Source organism: Lepisma saccharinum, chromosome 15, assembly GCF_977018435.1.
Source record: "Lepisma saccharinum chromosome 15, izLepSacc3.1, whole genome shotgun sequence".
Classification (NCBI taxonomy): Eukaryota; Metazoa; Arthropoda; class Insecta; order Zygentoma; family Lepismatidae; genus Lepisma; species Lepisma saccharinum.
In genome coordinates, this window is record NC_139243.1 from 43,320,107 (window position 1) to 43,340,758 (window position 20,652).

Consider the following 20,652-nt stretch of genomic DNA (forward strand, 5'->3'; position numbering starts at 1 on the left):
AATGATTCAGATATTTGTTATAAGAAGCTTGACTAATTTTGTTTACTTGTCACTACAATAATACAGTATGTTACGAATTTTTCATGGCCTGGCATTTTTGCAGGGAATTTTAGTAAATGCCACTCTATCGGATATACCGCTGCCCATTCATATCTTCCGTTACTTTTTGTTACAGAAATAAAATAACTCATATTTTCAATTTACTATGCTATAGAAAGCCCAAGTGTCGTTACTACACCTGAGGTTTCTCTAACATATTCCTATTATTTCGACTGTCTCTTTAAGCCACGTTCTTATTACTTGTGAATATTTTAATTTGTTAGATATCGTTTTTTTTGGTACCTAATTTATAAGTGTTATAACACTTATAAATGATGTTCTTGTAGCTTCCGAAGACCTCGCGTGTGGACTGTAGGAAGGGTGCTTTACCATTCGTCAGTCCCACTCCTAAGCAGTTGCCCAACGAATTGAACATATCGCACTTTGAGTTGTGGTGAAAAAGACAAACAACTCTGTGCTTTGGTCGTTTCTAACGAATAACTAAACGAATGTGATTCTCCAGAAAAAATCGGCAATGCTCATTGTTCATGGAAACTCCCTTCGGCACTGTGACAAAGAACGACGACTTTGTCAACAAGAAGCGTCACTTTGATGTTTCTGGGTGCTTGTTGGCACTTTTCCGGTCTTGGCGAATTAGTATAGTGAACCACATAACCACTGTTGGATACTGAAGTACCTCATCAACACAAGATTTCACAAGTTCTCTTTGACACTTAAACAATTTCATTTATGAATTTGATATATTTATGAATTCCTACCATATTTAATTAACTCATCTTGTATTAAGTCATTGCCAGGTGCTTTGTTATTCTTTAGCCTTTTAATGGCATCTTTAATTTCAGTCAAGTTAGGTTCTGGTACTGAAGGTTCTGCTATGTGTACTTTCTTTGCATTTGATTTATCTCCGTTATGATAATTTAGAAGTTCATTTAAGTAGTTCTTCCATCTATTTAAAATATCCCTGGGATCAGCCAAAAATGTACCATTTTTATCTGTTACCAAGTTTACTTTAGGTTGCCACCCCTTTCTAAACTCATTTACACCTTTATATAAATCTCTTATATTTTTATTTTTGCTGTTTGTTTCAATTTCGTTAATTTTACTTTTTAAGTAATCTCTTTCCTTTTTGAATTCTAAACGTGTGGTTAACTTCTCGCTTTATTCTATTATAATTGTTTAAATTTGTATCATAGGAGTTATTTAACCACCTAAGTCTAGCCTGATTTCTTATTTATTTTAGATTATCAAACCACGGCTTACTTTTTCTTGGTTTATTGTATCTTATACTTTCTATTGCATTACGTATATGCTCACAATTCTTATTAAAGTCTGTTCCATTTATATCTTTATCATCATTCAAATCCTGCAAAATATCAAATCTGTTTGACAGTTTAATTTGGTAATCTTTCTTAATTCTTTCATCAGCAAATTTTCCTGTATTAAATTTTTAAACTTTTAGATTTTGTTGTTTGTGATTTACCACTGAGAGTCTTTCTCTTAATTTAGCAATTACTAAATAATGGTCACTGGCACAGTCAGCACCTCTAAGTGAACGAGTGTTAATTATACTAGCATGCCTTCTTTTCTCAATGAGAATTTGATCTATCTGATTATGAGTATTACGATCTGGAGAAGACAAAGTATATTTATAGATATCTTTATGTTTAAAAGTGGTACTTTTCACAATTAAATTCTTTGAGGTTGCCAAAGTAATTAATCTTATTCCATTTTCATTAGTTAATTCATGAATACATGAATTGCCAATAGTGGGTTTAAATTGTCTCTTCTCTTCCAATCTGTGCATTACAGTCACCTAACAGAATTTTCATATCATACTGGGAAAATTCATCAATGACCTGTTCTAACTCTGCATAAAAATCATCTTGAGTATTATCATCTTTATCTTCCGTTGTTATATGAATGTTTATTAAAAACAATTTACATCACCTACCTTGTAAAAGAACATATGATATATTAATATTAATAAATTCTACTGTTTTAAAACTCATGATGATTCTATTATTTATGTAGAAGCCTGTTCCAAAATTATGATTTTCAGTACCACCGTAGAATAAAGTATAAATCTTAGTTTTACAATTACCTTCTCCTGGCCACCCAACTTCCTGGACAGCTACTACGTGTATCTAATTTGTACTTAACTATCTCATTAACTGTAGACTAAGATACCCCTGGCCGGTAAAGGCTCAGAACATTCCAGGTGCCTATTTCTTATACTTATTCCTAATGTAGATCTATCTTATCCTTAGTCTCAAAGTAGTCCCCGCCCGGAGATCCGAATGGGGGACTATTTTACCTCCGGAATATTTTATCTTGGGAACTTCCATGGCCTCATATTGCTGATTCTTAACATGTATTTCTACAGTGCAGAGTTGTCACTTCTAAGCCATAAACCGACATGAATGGAGGACCGCACCTGTCGTTGGTCAGCGGATCTAGCTGGGAGGACCACGAAGTAGTCCACCAGCCATAACCCACCTCTGCCAATTGTGGGACGCTCATAGAGCCATGGGCGGACAGCTCTGTAAATCCCAACAGAGCAAAATTTTAACAATTTCACTGTGTTGGTTCACTTACTGCAGTGAACAAGCCACTTGGCATGTTCACTGCAGTTATATTCGAATACTACGGCATGGTGAGATAGCCTCGGTTTTCAACGCATAATACGCCACTGATTGTTTTGAATCTATTTTTAAAGTTTTAACTTTAAGCCATACTTAAGCATTCTTTATATATTATTTAACAAATTAGCAAAAGCAGGACAGAGTTGTGCACAAGGAATTCCTGCTAATTGTTACTGCTAATTTTATCTTGAGATACTGAATCATTTCATGCAAAGAATATCACCTGTGAGGGCTCCTTCATGACAATGCCCCAAATCACAAGGCTGTGATTGTGGAAGACTTTTTGGCCCGAAGAGGAATCTGTTTGTTTCCACACCCTGCCTATTTACCGGATCTTGTTCGTGAGATTATTTTTTATTTCCTAAATTGAAAACTGCACTGAAAGGTTCTTACTTTGATGATGTGCCAACAATCAAGAAGGCTACGAATGAAACTTATTCCTGCAATCCTCCATGCGCTGATAGGCAGGGCGCGACTTGTCGATGCAGGAGGGTCCAACTTTGAATGACCCCCAGGTAAGTAACTTTCTATCAACACTTGTTAATTTATTTTACAGCAACAGTCCCGATTTTAAATTACCGCACACTGTAAGTGTGTGTGTGTGTGTGTGTGTGTGAGAGAGAGAGAGAGAGAGAGAGAGAGAGAGAGAGAGAGAGAGAATAGAGAGATAAAAATATAGTTACAACAGACACTTAAGATAACACACTTCTGGCATTTTAAATTTTTTAGTACTCCTGTATGTTCAAATTTTCCAAGAATGTGCACATGAAATGACACCATGAATTTTGAGGAGTTTTGTATCCCCTTGCTGACTTTTATTTAGAAATGTGAAAAATTAACTGCATAGTGATTCGGTTCGAAACAACTACACTCCCCATAAAATAATGTTACTGCGAAACACCATAGCTAGAATAGTGTGGTTACATTTTTGGAAATAAATCCCTTCCCTTACAAAATATCTAGATATCCACTGGCAACAACACATCAGAAAAACAGAACTTTCATTGTATCAAGGGATTTAATTGCTGATCAAGGAGAGGTCTACAGTAATTCCTGACATGTCAATCCATTTCCTTTCTTGGAATTTGTCCTCTGCCAGTTGCTTCCGTCTCAGCTTGATCTTCTCTTCTAATTTGGCTGTTTGTTTGTGAAGTGTCGCATTAAGCCTGGCTTCTAAGTGTGATGTAAGGAGTTTCATCTGCCTTGTAGTGGTAATGGTAGTTCTAGATGAGCCTACCAAATTGTGGTCCTTAGGTGGGCCGACAATCCATGTGACTTTTTGTGGTCCTTATAAGGGCCGACTTTTGCTTATGATCCTTAGAAGGGCTAACCTTTCTTGTGTCTGCTGAGATGTTTTCTGCTGCTGCTGTGTGTTCATCTTGGACGAGTGTTTCTGGTAATGCCCGTCCGAGTACTTGTCTTCCTATGTTGATAACTGTTGCGTTTCCATGTGTTGGAATCATACTCCAGATCTTGTGTACTTCTTTGGCAATCAGATTCTGTAGTTGTCCTAGGTCTAGGTCTTCTTGGATTTGTTGATTTGTTGTTCTCCAGCCATGGACACTTGGGTGTGAGAATAAGTGTGCTTCCACGAGCATTTTGAGATTTGTAGTCACCACAAGTTGAAATACAGCAACGATAACAATTATCACAATAGGTATAGCTGCAACAAAAACACAAGACAATATACTTCTTATATTAAATACCTCTTTTTGTTTTGCACCTCCACCCCATGACTTCATGACTTCATTAGAGTTTTAATTAGGAATGTAATATTTTCCAAAAATTCAGGATGACGACTAATTATTTGGATTCACCAACTTTCTCCAGAATTACATGTTAATATTTTCATTATTTTGAAAGAACCTTCGAATCAATATGATAAAGATTAAGTTACTAATTTGATTGATTGATTCATTTTAATATTATGGGCTCATCAGCACATACGCCATGCGAGGTTAAGTCCCTCAAACAAAAAAAATAAAATAAGGACAGGCCTCTCAACAACAAAATCGTAACGATCCGTAGGGTATCTTAAATGAAACGTTCAACGAACTCTACAATCCATCACCTTCCAAATCAGGAAATTGCTAGAACCATCTACGGAATGTCTTGTCAGACATTACAAGCTTCCTTGATCGCCATCGTAATGAACAGGCAGCAATCAAGAAAAAGGCCAGAGTCTGACTCGGCATTATAGAGTAAATTGAATTGGAATAAATGTCTGAGAAGAGAAAGGTTGGTGGTCGGTTCCAAGCCAGCAGTCAGTTCGAGAATATTTGTCAGAGAAGGAGAGAGGAGTCTGGCCTCTCAGGCTCGCACGACAAACGGACACCTCGTTCGATTTAGCGGTCCATGCTTCGACTCTACGAAGGAACACTTCCTCAGCTAGAGACAGTTATTTCCTATCAACATGCTGATCCAGTCTGTAGGGGTTTAAACTCAAGTGTTGTGTTTTGCCATCAAGAACGTAATTAGAATCTCTCGCACGTTTCCACGAAGCTCAGCATTAGCAGCGAGTTGCTCTACCATCAAGGATGAATGATCAGTGAGCTACATCAACACAGATCGATCCATCATTCCTAGGAAAACGTCAGGTGGATGGAGATGTGGGATTTTAATCCATTTCACTATGAAGTAAATTAAAATTAAAAAGATAGGATTGATAAGGTGAATGTTTGGGCCTCTAATCCATTTTTCGCAAATGCGATGAGAAAATAGATTGTTATTCTCAGTGAAATGCGGTTTCTCTTCATACTTTTTTTTAGCCAAAGGGAAATATTATGTAGCATTTTAGTACAAAGTAAAGGAAAGTTAAGAAGTCAGATATCGTGCGCTTAAGGCACCAAAATTCTCAAGCATTTGAAGTGAAGAATCTGGAGAGTTGTGCGCGAATTTATTTGAAGTATCATTTGGGGAGGAAATATCGCAGTAAACAATGATAAATGAGGAGATTCGAGAGCGAGGATGAACTAGATGTAATCTTTCAACCAATTAAGTAAATAGGCTGCAAGAACAATACAAATACTGAGAGTAACTACTTGAATGCATTAGTGAAATCACCTGTCTTATACGTATACCATCATAGACTTAGCTACTGCAGTCGCAGCACCCTCACCACCGGTAACCATATTCAAAACTGCTAACGTAGCCTACCCCCAATCCCTCCAAGGCATTCAGACACCCAAGCGAACACGAAAACTCCCATGACAAGCACCCCTAGTAATAGAACATTAGTACCACCCATTACAATGGCTACCAACATACCTCAAGCATTTTACGCTTTTCCTTTTAGTGGACAAAATCCCAAAGAGATAGAGCATTTAAAGAAAATAGAAAGTGTTGCAACAGCAGCGAACTGGAATGACGCGAGACGTAAAGAAATGTTACCCCTATTCAAAGACAAGACCTAACTTTAATGACCTGACATACGACCAAATTAAGAATGAATTGAGTACTCTTTTCAAAGGAGCTTACACGTCCAGTAAGTTCAATGCAAATAGTATTATAAAGGAAGCAATACTCATTCATGATTACGTAATCGCTAAAAATTCTTTACTGGAGCAACCGACGAGCAAATTATGGCGTATATAATTGCAGGCTTACGGTCCAAATACATTGGTTCCATAACAAATCGTCAATTTAAAAGAACTTTAGACCTCATTTTGCAGTTACAAAATTTCGAGCTCCAGGAAGCTTTGATTCATTCTCGCATGGTAGAGTAAAAAAACAGACCTTTAACGAGCATTAACGCACGCACGGTATTGTCAAACATTGATCCCCACCATTCCTCCCCCGCTACATGGCTCTTCACTTCCTATGCGTAACCATATCTTTCCCAACTTAACGAATCTCCCATATACGTCTCAGCTAAATCAAAGTCCAGTTCTGAACGATGCTCACATGCTCACTCAGCAGCAGATCACAATTCAAAATTGGACGGTTGGGAACAGCGCCTCTGATTGCACACAGGTTAGTCCAGAGGTCGAAAAAAAGGATGAGAGATATGAAGGCAGAACTCGATCAATTAAAAACTAATCAAGTTGAGTCCCCGATCCCAGGGCCATCGTCTCAAGAGATACGTCTGGAAAAACAGGACGCGGAGTTAAAAGCAAAATGATGGATCAAGATAACAAAACTGCATGCACTGATCTACCATTTCAGACAGCAAGCAGAGGAAATTTTCAAAGAAACAATTATTTTAGGGGGCATATAGAGGAAATAGTAAAGGTTTCCCCAATCGAGGTCAGGGAAACTATCGATACAATTCTTACAACCGAAATGGCTATAACCGTGACAGACAATACCAGTACTCCCAAAGGAAGCAATGGCGCAGAAAAAAAAAGCACATATTCTAGTGGTGTACACCATTAATAAATGAATAATGTACCACACAGTGAATAGTACTTTCCGATCTTCCCTCATACGGTTGAAAAAAATACAAATAACAAATGAAATACCAAATAAAATTTCACGTTTTGGGGTTTACTTTTTCTGTTCATTACTCTATTCATAACTTCTACCTCTTTCATTGATCTTCTCTTCGCAACTGTGTTCTCGCAGTTCTTCGTCAGTTTTTTTTTTTTTTTTGCACCCATCTGCTGAGATTTTGTCCATTTTGACACTGAAGTGACACTTTCCTCACTTTCTTCTTCTTTATTCAATTCACTTTCCAGCTCACACTCTTTCGATGGTCCCTTTTCCTCCTTTTGTGGAACGTTGTCCTTTGCCGCTGGGACGGTAGGAAGTTCATCAGAGTTCGCTTCGTCCTACATCTGGTCATTCTGCATTTCTTCACTTCCTTTTTCCTCTTGTTTGTCTAGGTGCGAAGTTTCCGGTTGCTTTTCCTTTGTGGTCTCCTTAGTTACTGGTGGGAACATTTCCACCGGGCTGGTGTCACTTGGCACATTCTTTATCCCCTTATCTTGTTTCTGTTCAATTGTCACCTTTTGTAGACTTTCCGACTTGTTTTGATTATTATCTGGTTGGAACTGATTGTTCACCTTCGAGGAACTCCCCTTTTCTACAAGCCATAGATTCTTATGTTTGCTGGTGCAGAAGTTGTCAACGATTTGTTTTTACTTTTCTTTTAATTCTTGAAGCTCTTATTGAATCAAATAAAGTGCAAGAAAATGGTGATGGACAATTTGCACGGTATTACTTATGGATCTCACTGTACGTTTAAGACACTCGTGTCCGGTTAAACATGCCGTTAAATCAGTAAAAAAAAAAGTTGAAGAATTGGTAAGAATCATGGAGGCCTTTTTTCCATAATGCTGCAGCTAAAAAATCTCAAGAATTCATACCAATATCAAACACCTGGCTTCTTAGCAGTATTTTGTACATACATTACATACATACACAAACTGCTGTACTGAATCAGCATACAACCTCAAGTTACACGAGGAACACGGTACGTCTACATGGCTATGTACTATTTAGCAGAAGCGCAACCACGAATTTTGTGTGGGGGGTGGAGCGAGAAGTACCAGGATAAACATACCAATAATAATAAAAATAACAATAACAAAGATAATAATAATAATTGTAGTCGTAGTATCAAATATGTTATTATCCTCGTAAATTACGCAAAAACGTAGTAGCAGTCGGTGCTAAAGCATTTGTGTTGGAACAAACAATTTGAATTTTTTTTCAAAACATTCAATATCACATAAATAATGAAAAACAACCACACAAACTTTATTTTTGAAAGACAGAAATGCATGATAAATGCATTCCGAATATAATTATTTCATGTACAAAGTATGTTTTACACATATGTAACATGGAGCGACGAAAAGTAACAAAATACATACGCAACATGCTAACACTAAATTGTGTACGTATTCAAAGTTTCTTTGATTCATAAATATACAACATATATTATTTAAATACATTACATAATCAATTCCCTACACCTCAAAATAAGTCAACAGTAAAAATTACAGAAATTGTCTGTCAAATTTGCACGCTCCTTCACAAAACAATTGTTTATGTATTCAAGACAAAAATCAGGTAAGATAAATCTTCCTTCTCTCTCTGGTAATTTACAATACATTACAGAAAACAAACTTATATTGCGAGCGAAGCGATCAAGAAAATTTTTAGATCCAACTTTTTGCAAACTGAAATCAATATTGTTTGCAAATAATTTCATGGGGCGCCATGCAAGGTCGCCCGCAGGACGGTGGGGGGGGGGGGGGGGGCAACAGTGCTTAAGGTTGGGGAAACGTGGAATGACGTTTTCCCAAAATTAAGAAAATTCTCACGAAGCATCTCCAGCACTACGATAATTTACATAAGCATTTAATCTGCTGTCTTTGACGGCTGCCGTTGTATATATTTTCACGCTACAATTCCAAAAATTTGAATTTATAAAGTTTTTCTAAATATATCAAGGGGAAGGGGTAAGTCCGGCCTGGGCTCCTCTCTACGGTCGCCCTTGGCCCCATGGCATTCTCTCCTTTATAACCTTTTTCGTTCAGATCATTCGGCTCCCGCCGCACCCTAGCAACGGCTCTGAATTTCATAAAAGTGAAAAAAAACGGGCATTGCGGACGAAGCTAAGCCGCGCGTCAGGCTAAGTTTGCAGCAGGTTTTATGTATCAATCCGCGCGAAAACTGAGCTCAGAATCTTCGGTGCCAGTCTTGCCTCAACCGCCGAGCTGCTTACATCGCAGACACTGAGAAAATCCACAGTATTGCCAACCGCACAACACATCAAAACCCGCATGCATGTCAAGCGGAATATATTTGTGTTTCTTTTTGTCTCCTGAAACATAACATTTTAGAAGTACTTTCGGCGCATAAATTATTTAAAAAATGTGTCATTACTTAATATAAATGCGAAATATCTTCGAAACATGAGAGCATGTGCATGGACGTCCGCAGGATTTTTTCCAGGGAGGGGCAAGGAAGCTATTTTTTCCCAGGGGGGCAAACAAGTCACATTTCCCCCCAAAAGAGTGTAGTTCCCTAAAAAACATTGGTTAAATTTGAATTTATGGTGTTAATGCAATAATTAACACATATTATTGTGGCTAAAATGAAATTATATGTGTGAAATACATAATTAATGGTTGACTTTCATTTTCTAGGAGGGACACTGTCCCCTTGCCCCCCCCCCCTTCCGGACGCCCATGAGCATGTGTGTATATTTCGAGCACGCAAAAATAAAAAAATAAAAATATATAAGTAAACAACGACAGGCCCTCTTGAATTTAATGACAAATTATTGTTTTTGGTTTATAAAAAATTACATTTACGAAAACCTTTGTTACTGTAAGACACACGCACTTCAAGTTATACCAGCAAAAAAAAAAAGAAGCATGATTTGTTATTGGGGATATATACAATCAGGTGCATTGTCTGCTGCTATTACTCTGGTTTCAATTTATGAATCACTTCACTAAACCAGGATTCAAATCTTGGTCTGTCCCTTTCTTGCTAATCATCCATCCCTTTCTTTGCACGGAACAGTAAATATGCGCCTTCAACAAAGACGTCATTGCCGCCAGTGGGTGAAACAATAAGCCTCCCCCTTCCCCTCTCCCTTTCTCGTCGGTTTCTTCAGCCCTGGCGGTGGTTTTGCACGGTGGTATATATATAAAAATTCAATATAACGCCCGCGCTTCTCCAAGAGTGAAAACACGTCTGGTCCAAATAATAAACATGTTTCTTCTCACGGAGATATCTTTTAATACCGGGGACATTCTTTTGTCGTCAAACAACAAACAATCGTTTCCTCTTCCTAAACTCAAACCGCAAATCATTCAACACCCGGGATACAGTTCGTGCGCACATTGACGGCAAATCACCTCACGCCCTGTTTTACTTTGATCTTGTTTCCGTAAGGAGGATTATGCATTTTAAACAACTTGCTTGATTTGAAGAGCATTTCCCTTCGGATGAAGCCCACAATAACACTCGCTGAACAGGAGACCTTGATTCAGCCATTCTCGCCGCTGTATATCACGATTATTAATCACAATAAACATAGGGGTAAAATAGTGGGATGTGCAACACTGGTATCACGGATTCCACGCGCTCTGCAACGTATTCAGTCTTGCTCGACTCGCACTTGGGCTTCAGCGATTCCTCAGCGCAATACAAACTCCAATTGGCGAATCTGCGGATCCAAGTTCGTCTGCACAGTGATTGATTGCATCGGATCAAGTCCACACCTGCTAATGGATATATTATTTTGTCTGTATTTTACAAATTAAATAACTGTTTTCTTGCAAGTATGCAGTTGTGTCGGAATAGAACCAGTCTCAGTGGAACTATATTCTGCGCGCACGTTTGGATCTACATATGCGAAAACCTGCTGCAAGGTTAACCTGACGCTTGGCTTAGCAAGAAATTTTTACGAAATGTATTTTATTTGCATAACATTTGATATTGAGGGGGCAATTGCTCCTCAGTGTTTCCCCTGCAGGTGCCCTTGGCTGTCAATGTTTGCCCTCCCTTGACCCCCTAGGAACGATTTCTGACTAAGGTTGAGGGGTGATGCCTCCCCCACCCCCGCCCCAATGAGCTTGCTCCACTGATCATTACACAAAACTAGGTCAAGCGAGATATACTCGTACTTTCGACGAACAACTGTCTCAAGCAACTACGTTTTTACCCGTATTACAATTGTGATTTGAGTAAAACAAAAGAAGGTGTGAGTGTTGCAAGGTGTTGCGCTCTAGCGGAAAAGAAGGAAACTATGTACTGTGTTACACGCTAGAAGCGTGAATCATGCAGCGGTGCTGAAAACTCGAAGCGCGATTTTAAAGGAAGTTGGATTTGATTTTATGTGGAAATCCAAATTCGTTACAGTCCACAAACCATAGCACACACCGATTATCACAAGAATGTGGCGTTAGTCAACTATCAATCGTTCGGGTCTTGAAAGCGCACCAATTGGACCCCTCTTAACTTCAGCTGAACAACATCTCAGTGAGGATCGTCCGGATCGTCGAGTTGAATATTGTGAATAGTATATCCACCAATTGCACAAGTGTCACTTGCGACACTGGATTTCGTTGGGGATATCGTTAAAATCATTTGCAATGGCACGTGAACTTCTCTCCCCAGACAGCAGTATGATCTCGATTGATTGCTCACGTGTTAGGAGCATTCTGGCACTGTTTTCTCACACCTCGAAATCGAGACATTTGTTACAATCATGCAGTCATAACTTTCCACAATTAAAGATAGATTAAAAAAAACCTTCACCATTGCATGTCTCATGAAATTCTAGCCTGACTTGATATCACATCACCTCTTCCTTTTTTTAAAAAATGAGTTAAATTCAAGATGTCGGATATCCGCTTGGGACATCAATATGGATCCCCCCTAGGCCTAACCGGTTTCTATCATGACCATTTGTACCCAACTAAACTCCTTTGCACTTTATAGGATGTGTTAGGGGCCTTTTGAGTCACCCTGTATAGCTTTCACTATTTTATAAATCAGCAAGGTTGAAACCGCAGGTATCATATTTATCAAGCCGTAACAATAATTTTCCTAATAGTTGAATACTCTAGTATTTCAACTTGAAATATCAACAATCACGAAAAATAAAACTTATATTTATCCTTTGAAATCTTCCGACGTTGTTCACTGCAGCAACCCGCCATTTTATCCTCGCTGCAGGGCCTCTCAACAAGAGGTACGCAGGCAAACAGTTGCGAATCGCATAGCACGTACTCCCTTCAGCCATACGATACCTCAAGCACATCTCCATCGACAAAGCAGGAACGTACACTGAAAAAAACATCTGAGGTATCATCAGCCCCGTACCCAAGAAGGGGGCCAAGGAGGCCTGCCCCCCCCCCTCGAGCCTTGAAATATTTTAATGCAAACCTATAAAAACCTACAAAAATAACATGGACGAATTTTCAGATTTTCCAAGAATTTAGATTTTCTTTTTGCACAAATGAATGGGTTGTTTCTGGAGAGAGGCAGACTCCAGAAGTCTACAGTTTACTATATTTAGTAATTTAAGTTTTCTAACCATTTATACGAAGCTACCAAAAGTACTAATTTTGTGGGGACAGTTCACTATTTTTAATCTCTGTCCTCACTTTTTCGAAATGCAGTCTTGATAAGAAAATGTCATTTTTTGTTTCGTTAATTCACATTCAGACATGTTCTTCATTACAAGAATCATATATACAGGGCGAGTCACCTAAAATTACCACCGGAAATATTTCGGGAACAATAATAAATATTAAAAGCTGCTTTCGCAGGACACAATATGTTCAAATACGTAAGTAAGTAAGATTTTCAACCCAAACGTACCTTTTTTAACGGAAACCCCATTTTCCTTTTAGTGCAATTGGAAGTACGGAAAAATTAATTATATTTTTGGTGGCAATTTTAGGTGACTCAAGTCAGTCTATATATACACAGTTTCGGGCTTGGCCCCCTCCCCTCAAAAAATCCTGGGTACTGGCGTGTATGATACCCAGGGTCCGAAGAGAGCTTCCGTCTTTACATACATCATTTTCGACGAAGACGTTCATTACAGCATCTTTCGTGTGTCCGGCTCATTTCATTATTATTATTATTATTATTATTATTATTATTATGAATATATGTAGGTAGTATAAGACTAATAGTGAGTGGCTACATAATATATACACAATTCGATATGCACAGATGCAAGTTTGATTCACATGTGGTACAGGAGTGACTCATTTAAAACATTTCAATTAGGTCTCTTTCAAATATGATGACTTTTTCAGTGGATTAGCAGATTTAAAACACATCTTTTCTTGCGTTTCTCCATAACATTTATATTGGCGTACCAGCATTCTGTACATTTCAATGTGCTTTCATTTGGTGTCAATTGTTCTGAAATAAAATACGAACATTGAACTATGCTCGATGCAACATAAACTAATTCTAGTCATGATAAACAAAAATCGAATAAAAGTGGTATCCTGATATCTCTTAAATTCTCAATACAGGGTGGGTATAAGGTCTTTCCCTGATTCAAAACATTTATTACACAAAAACTTAAGCCAGGCTCACACGTGTTTTTTTTGTTGTTTTTTTTGTTATTAGAAAAGACACCAAAACTCGAAATATTTTGTTATTTTAGGCACAGACATTTTATGTCTTCAAAATGTTCCCCAAAATCACAAATTGGTTGTCTTATTAATAAACTGCAACATGTGCGCCATTTGTTGAACGGAGAATGTCTAAACCAGGCCCGTACCAAGAGGGGGAGCAACAGGGCCATGCGCCCCCCGCCCCCACTCGAGCCATGAAATATTTTGATGCAAACCTACAAAAATAGCATGTATAATTCTTAAGATTTTGCAATAATTTAGATTTTCTTCTTGTTTAAATGAATGGGTTGTCGTCATGTTTGTTCACTGTTTGCAGAGTCGAGGTGCCGAGGGAACCACATCACAGACGATTTTCAAACTGTCTGCCATTAAGATCCACAAAGAAATCACAACTCAGAATCAACGATTGTCTAGTGTGAGCAAACAACACCGCGATGTCTGCTATCGTCGCTGCGGCGACAGTAATGCTTGCAACTAGATCCTCGGCTGACATGAAAGGTGAAGCGTTTCATCTCTCCCCATAGAAATAAGTCCAAGGGAGTGATCCGGCGATCTTGCTGGCCACGGCATAGGCCCACCCCTACCAATACATCGATTGTGGAACAAGTCATTGAGGAAGTGACGCACATTTTGGTCGAAATGTGGTGGTGCACCATCGTGTTGGAACCATAATCCTTGCCTCAGTGCCAAGGGCACGTCCTCCAACAGTTCAGGCAATACATCACGAAGAAATGCATGATATGTGTCACCACACAGGCGAACAGTGAAATGTACAGCCCAAACAAATGGTCATGCACTATCCTACACCACACATTATCCGCAAACCCGTGCTGATGGTGTGCCACAAGAATTGCATGTGGATATGCAAAATCCCAAACGTGGCTGTTTTTACTATTGAACACGCCCGTTTTGGCGAATGTTGTTTAATCGGTCCACAACACCCTGTTCGCAAAATTCTGGATAGTTTTCATCTGATGAAAAAAACACTGGCAAAACACCACACGTGGGCCAAAGTCCTGAGGTAAGAGGTCTTGTACCTTTTGAAGTTTGAAAGGGTACATCCCGTCTTCGGACAGAACGCGCCACACATTAACATGGGAGGTGTTGTGGACACTGACTATAGCGCGAGTACTGGTGTAAGGACGATCCGTGACAGCATTTAACACCGCATCCACAAACTAATCTGTGCACACACTTCGTGGTCTTCCAATTTCTCGACGGGGTGGTAGCACTGATCCTGTTTCCCGAAGTCGAGAATGCACTCTTGAAAGAAGGTGTGCGACGGAAGCCTCCTCTTTGGAAAACGTTCCCCATTTAAACGCCGTGCTGCATGGCTATTACTTCCTGTCTCACCATAAATGAGATGCATGTCTGCCAGCTCCTCTTCGGTGTATGCAGCCATCCCTATTGCTGGATACCTGCCGACCCGTAGACGACGAACACCAGTGCACTGTACACGATGGGTCGTGCCTATTGCGAGGTTTGCCCAATTCGTCAAGTTCACTTCCTTCCACTCGTACGTATTCAACCGCAAACCTGTGATGCTAACCTGATGCGCGGTGATGCTGATATCGCAGTACGTGAAGCACGAATGGCAACGACGGGTGATTTCCTGTGTTAGAACCCCTAGCGGGAAACATCAAATTCAAGGTCACGCTTCGGCCTTTCTGCATTGGGTATGTACAAATATCGACACACAGCATCACGACCGAAAACTTCGCCCACATTACATTATGGAGTGCTAATCACTCCATAAGACGCTTCCCTACCTCCATGAGTTCAACAGACCCATTCGCTTCCTTTGGGAAATCCCTTCACACATCTGCCATGTGCTTTCTTGAACAGAGCATGCCACATTTCTTTGTGGAACACCCTTCGCCGCGGTCATATGGTTGGCTGTTGTGCCACTATTTCCATAATCATAATTTTCGCACTTTTTCCCACTTCAATAAATCCCAATAGGTGCCGTTTTCGGCATTTCGTCACATGAACTTCTGTGTATATTTTCACTTGTAGAATCACCTTCTAAACGTTGGAAGTGAACTTTAGAAACACCTTGTATATTTACGGCTTTAACGACCAAAAATAATAGCCTTATTTTCAAAATACTTTAAGTGTTACTGTTAAAGATCACGTTTATTGTACATATGTGTTTATTAAATACCTTCATAATCACATCAAAATAACAGTAATTACTTCATGATTATTATGCATCTTCAATTAATTATTGTCAACATTATATCCAATTTTTTTAAAACAAATAGCCACGCACCCGGTGGAGGCACATAGTGGTTCGGATCGCATTTTAAACTGTAGGTCCAGTCCCGATTAGCCTTTCTGTGCATAAGGTGGACTTTCCCGATTTGGTGTCCTAGCAGACGCCAGGGTCGTCCGGCTTTATTTAGACACACAAATGGGGAAATATCCATATAGATAAGTTATGTATGATGTTTGCTTAATCTAATCACAAAATAAAAGGGTAGGAATGAAATGACCAGAGACTTCAATGGATACGAGCGGGCCCCAGTGGCGGAGTGATTAGCATATCGCACCACGAGACTCGGGTTCGAATCCCGGCTTGGGCAGGGATGTTTGTGAGTGTCCATTCATCAATTTCATCATATTACCACATACCCCATCACCATTGATCTTCTATTGCCACTTCTAAATTTGTCTCATGTCATTACTGTTCTGTTTATTTACAAAGTTAGTCGTTCGTTCATTCTTATCGTCACAAATATACGTATATATGATTTTAAATGCCACAATGCATTCCCACGAGAGCAGTAATAAATATCGCTATACAGATAAACATGTTTTCTACAGAACGATTTTGTTTGTGATACTTCGATGTTTCTGGCTCGTCGTGAATTGTAATGTTCCCGCAAACACCAATTTCTTCAGAATAAACATGCTATTTATCGTGGCACGTATCGTACAGGTACATGAACAGATCAATAAAATCGACAGAAAGAGAACTACCATGTGATCAGTCGATAAGCTGAATGAAAATAATTATTAAATAAAGCATGCAAAAGCAGGGCGTCTGATATTTCTGTAGGCCGTATCTACAAATGAATCTCTTCTTGTTGTCCGTTTTCTAGAGAAAGTTCTCCACAAAGCTGTAAGGATTGTTTGCTGCGATTGCATCTATAATGTATGATACAACGAAAATTTTTGTGGGAAAAAATGGAAATCTATGACTTATAACCACGAGCAATGTGGATTAATTTAAATCAGGTTGATTTAAATCGCGATTTAAATCAAGATTTAAATAAATAATTTACAGAAAAATGAATATAAGGATTTTATAGATATCAGAATCACTTTTTGTGAAAATACATTAATCTTGAAATCATTTAATGGTGTTTATTAGGCTCTAAGAAAGGAAAAGAAATGAAACAAAATATATGAACTGATGGTGTAAAGCTCACACGAACGGAAATGTAATTTGTAAACTGTAAACACACATTTATCTTGATTTCAAATTCAATAATTGTTATGGGCAAAAATAGCAAACATTTTGTGTAGAAAAATATACAAAATACTAATCATGTTAAACCCTAAATCTGTAATCTGTAATTAATCTGTAAATACATATGGCAGCTGATATTTTGCAAACTATCATTTTAAAGAAATGCCATTTTTCACAGCTACAAAGACTGTAAAAATATTTTAAGTTACAATTAAGTTACAATACATCCAGAATTTTATATTTTGACTGGAAGAAAATTTACTGAAATTATTATAGTTTGATTAACACTCAACAAACATTTCCATATTCATGTATACAGTATCAGAAAGAGAAAAATGTAAATTGTATATATATATTTTTTATTTGCTCTAATCAAACATGTTAAAATAGTTTACAGGGCCGTTTACTAGAAAACGCCTTTCTACAAAAACATATATTTATATGAATGGTGCAATTTTAAGCGTGGTTTTTAAAGAAAAGTAAAAGAAATTGATTTAAATTAAAAAGAAAACTGAATTAAATTAAATAAATAATCAAAAAATATTTTTTAAAATAAAAATTATGAATTTTATTCACCCTAATGATATATGATATAGGAAAAAGCTAAGAGAACATTTCAAAACTATTCATACATCATTTATAAGAATATCCTTAATTCCTACCTTCATGTTCACAACCAGTAAAGTTCGTCGCAATTGACTAATTATTGTCCAAGTAGGCACATATTTCCAAAACGCGATTATAAGTTTCTTCGTTTGAGTTTTTGTGTTAAGTCCACTTTATGCACAGATAGGCTAATCGGGTGTGAATCTACACTTTAAAGATAAATCCAAACCACTATGTGCCTTCACAGAGTATAGAAGTCTTTATTACAAGGCGGTGACGGCGATTATAATATTTTTTTTCATACCTCATTTGTCAATTAATAGCGCAGTGTACAAACAAATTTTGACTTGCCAATTAAACTTTTCCAAAAACTTTCACACTTCTCTGAAGTCAGGAACACGGAGAGGAAAAGTTGCAGAGTATAATCATGGACGTTGCCAAGAGTAGACCAGGGTGGGCTTTACCCACCTAAAATCAGGCTGACACGCCATGGAACTTGTTATCGGCGAGATATGTAGAATAATCGCGTGCGTTATTCATATAAATAGTCAGTCGTATTTCAATTGTCATGCCTCAAGCATAAATAAAATCATCAAATATTTCAACGTACTTCTGTTTCCTTTGAAAATAATATTCAAATCTTGTTCTTGTCATGAATTTGTTAATTACTAGTTATATTATTTGCATTATTTTTCTACACATAATGCAAGCAATTTACTTGAAGATATATGTAAATTCCCAAACTATATGCACATTACAAACATTAATTCAATGTGTAACGTTATTTACAATAATTTACCAGTTTTGTAATGGCATGTAAGCAGGCAATACACTTTTGAAACTCAATTATAATGGACGTCTTGGTTTTAAAACAAACAGGTGAAGATTTATAGGATTAATCAATCTTTATTTCTACAATGCTCTACATATCAGAAAAGATCCGTTCTATCATTGCTTGAGGATGAAGGAAGTATGCGCCAAGGGCTGAGACTGTGTTAATTGAATGTTCATTGTTTAGTTTCTTGACTCACAGGCAGAAAACCATATACATTTGCAATAGAAAAATGGAAATGATCACTTGAAAAATCATATTCAGTATAGAAGTAAATTATGTTTGGATCTCATTTGGATTTTGAAACTTTAGCAGTAGAAACGCGTCTAAGGCATAGTATTAACGAGTAAAGATACTCAGAGAAATAGGTTGGGTAAGCTTCCTAGCAATCTCTGTAACGAATATAACAGTACTGAAAATGTGTCCTGACAATAGCATGAAAAATGCCGGTTGGAGATGATTCACTGTGAGAGCAACCCATTGATCCTCGGCGTCGTACACATTTCGAACTCCGTCCTTCATCAGACTATCTTCCATCCACTTTCCCACCAAGCCTGATTCCAACTGCCTGTAGAGAAGTGCATTTATTCGACAGAGGAAAACAGAACCTTTAGGAAGACCAAAGGCCCCATAGATTTCGCCAAGGTTTTCCTCAACAATGTGCAGAAGGTAAGTACCGTCAGATTTTGTGAATTTTGATCTAAGGTGATGTTCAGCTGTTGATCTTGTCATGCAAAGGATTGCGTCTCTTTTATTCACAATCCTTTCAAGAACAGGGGAATAATTGTAAATGGGATTATATCGCGATAATAAGTTGACAACTCCAGGCACTATTGGGATCAGAAACATGTCTACAAAGCCAGGGGTTCCATATATTGAGTAATTAAGCTCGCAAACTTGTTTCAAAGTATTAATTTCTGGGAAGAAATATGAATTGGTGAGATGTGAAATCAAATTCCCCTGATGCAGCACGTTCAATATCAATGCAAAATGGTAATGGAGCATGAACAGTGCTTTGAGGATTTTGGACCTCGGAGTGTACAAAGCTCCAATCGAGAAGATGATTAAGATCGGGCACAGAAGAACTATGGAGATGTGTTTCTGGTCCTTCGGGTGGAGGGATTTCCTGGTGGCTAGTATTACAATTTCAAGAACGACTATCACAGAGAAAACCAGGCACCAGATGTAGCCGGAAAAAGGCAGAAATATGCTCACCCAACGGGGAATCTGCCTTGCCTTCGGTACAAGAAAATGCACTTGGTCCGTGTTCACTCTGAGAGTAAATTCAACTATTTCAGTTCTTTGTATAGACATTCTAAAAATATTACAGCTAAGATCGATGCGGTTCTTTTGAAAGTCGCCGCTTATTCCTGACCATGAACCATTTGGGTACCTAAATCCGAAATTCGGCCCCTTGTAGATTTCCACAAAATCAGGAGTGAAGTTCATGTATCTTGCAAAAGCTTGAAACATATTCCCGACGAAGCCTTCGACTGCATTACCGTTGTGTGTATTCTTTGGTATTAATGTGTAGGTGGTGTAATTGAATCCAGAAACACGAAGTTTGAGACCTTTTAGGTCATTTGGAACATTCTCAAGTAGCCTTGACTTCAAGACATTCACACATGTCAGTTCATCATGCGATTTACTTTCTAAATAATTCAAACGTTTCACAGAGAAATCACACATTTCCATTTGCGTTTCTTGGCACTGATGTAACGATATAAAAATTACATTAAACAGATGAAGCATTTTGCATTGTTCTTCAACAACATGTAATAAGTTATCCTCATTCTCGGAAGATGAAGATATAATTACGAGTTTGTTTCCTATCTTCATTCTAATAATCTTGTCTACAGCGAGTTTCCATGAAGATTCATCCTCTATAAAGACCACAAATAAGCGTGTTTGGTGCATGTGCATCGCATCCGATAATGCTCCATCCAGTGTTGCCAGTGCTATTTGTGTTTT

General features: G+C 38.1%; 1 protein-coding gene across 1 annotated transcript; it reads right to left on the reverse strand.

Moving 5' to 3' along the window:
- Nucleotides 1–19,020: 19,020 nt before the first annotated feature.
- LOC145999223 (glutamate receptor ionotropic, delta-1-like) lies at nucleotides 19,021–20,376 on the reverse strand. The gene has a single exon (XM_083136158.1). It carries the CDS (start codon nucleotides 20,374–20,376, stop codon nucleotides 19,021–19,023), a length of 1,356 nt encoding a protein of 451 aa, XP_082992284.1.
- Nucleotides 20,377–20,652: the final 276 nt, after the last annotated feature.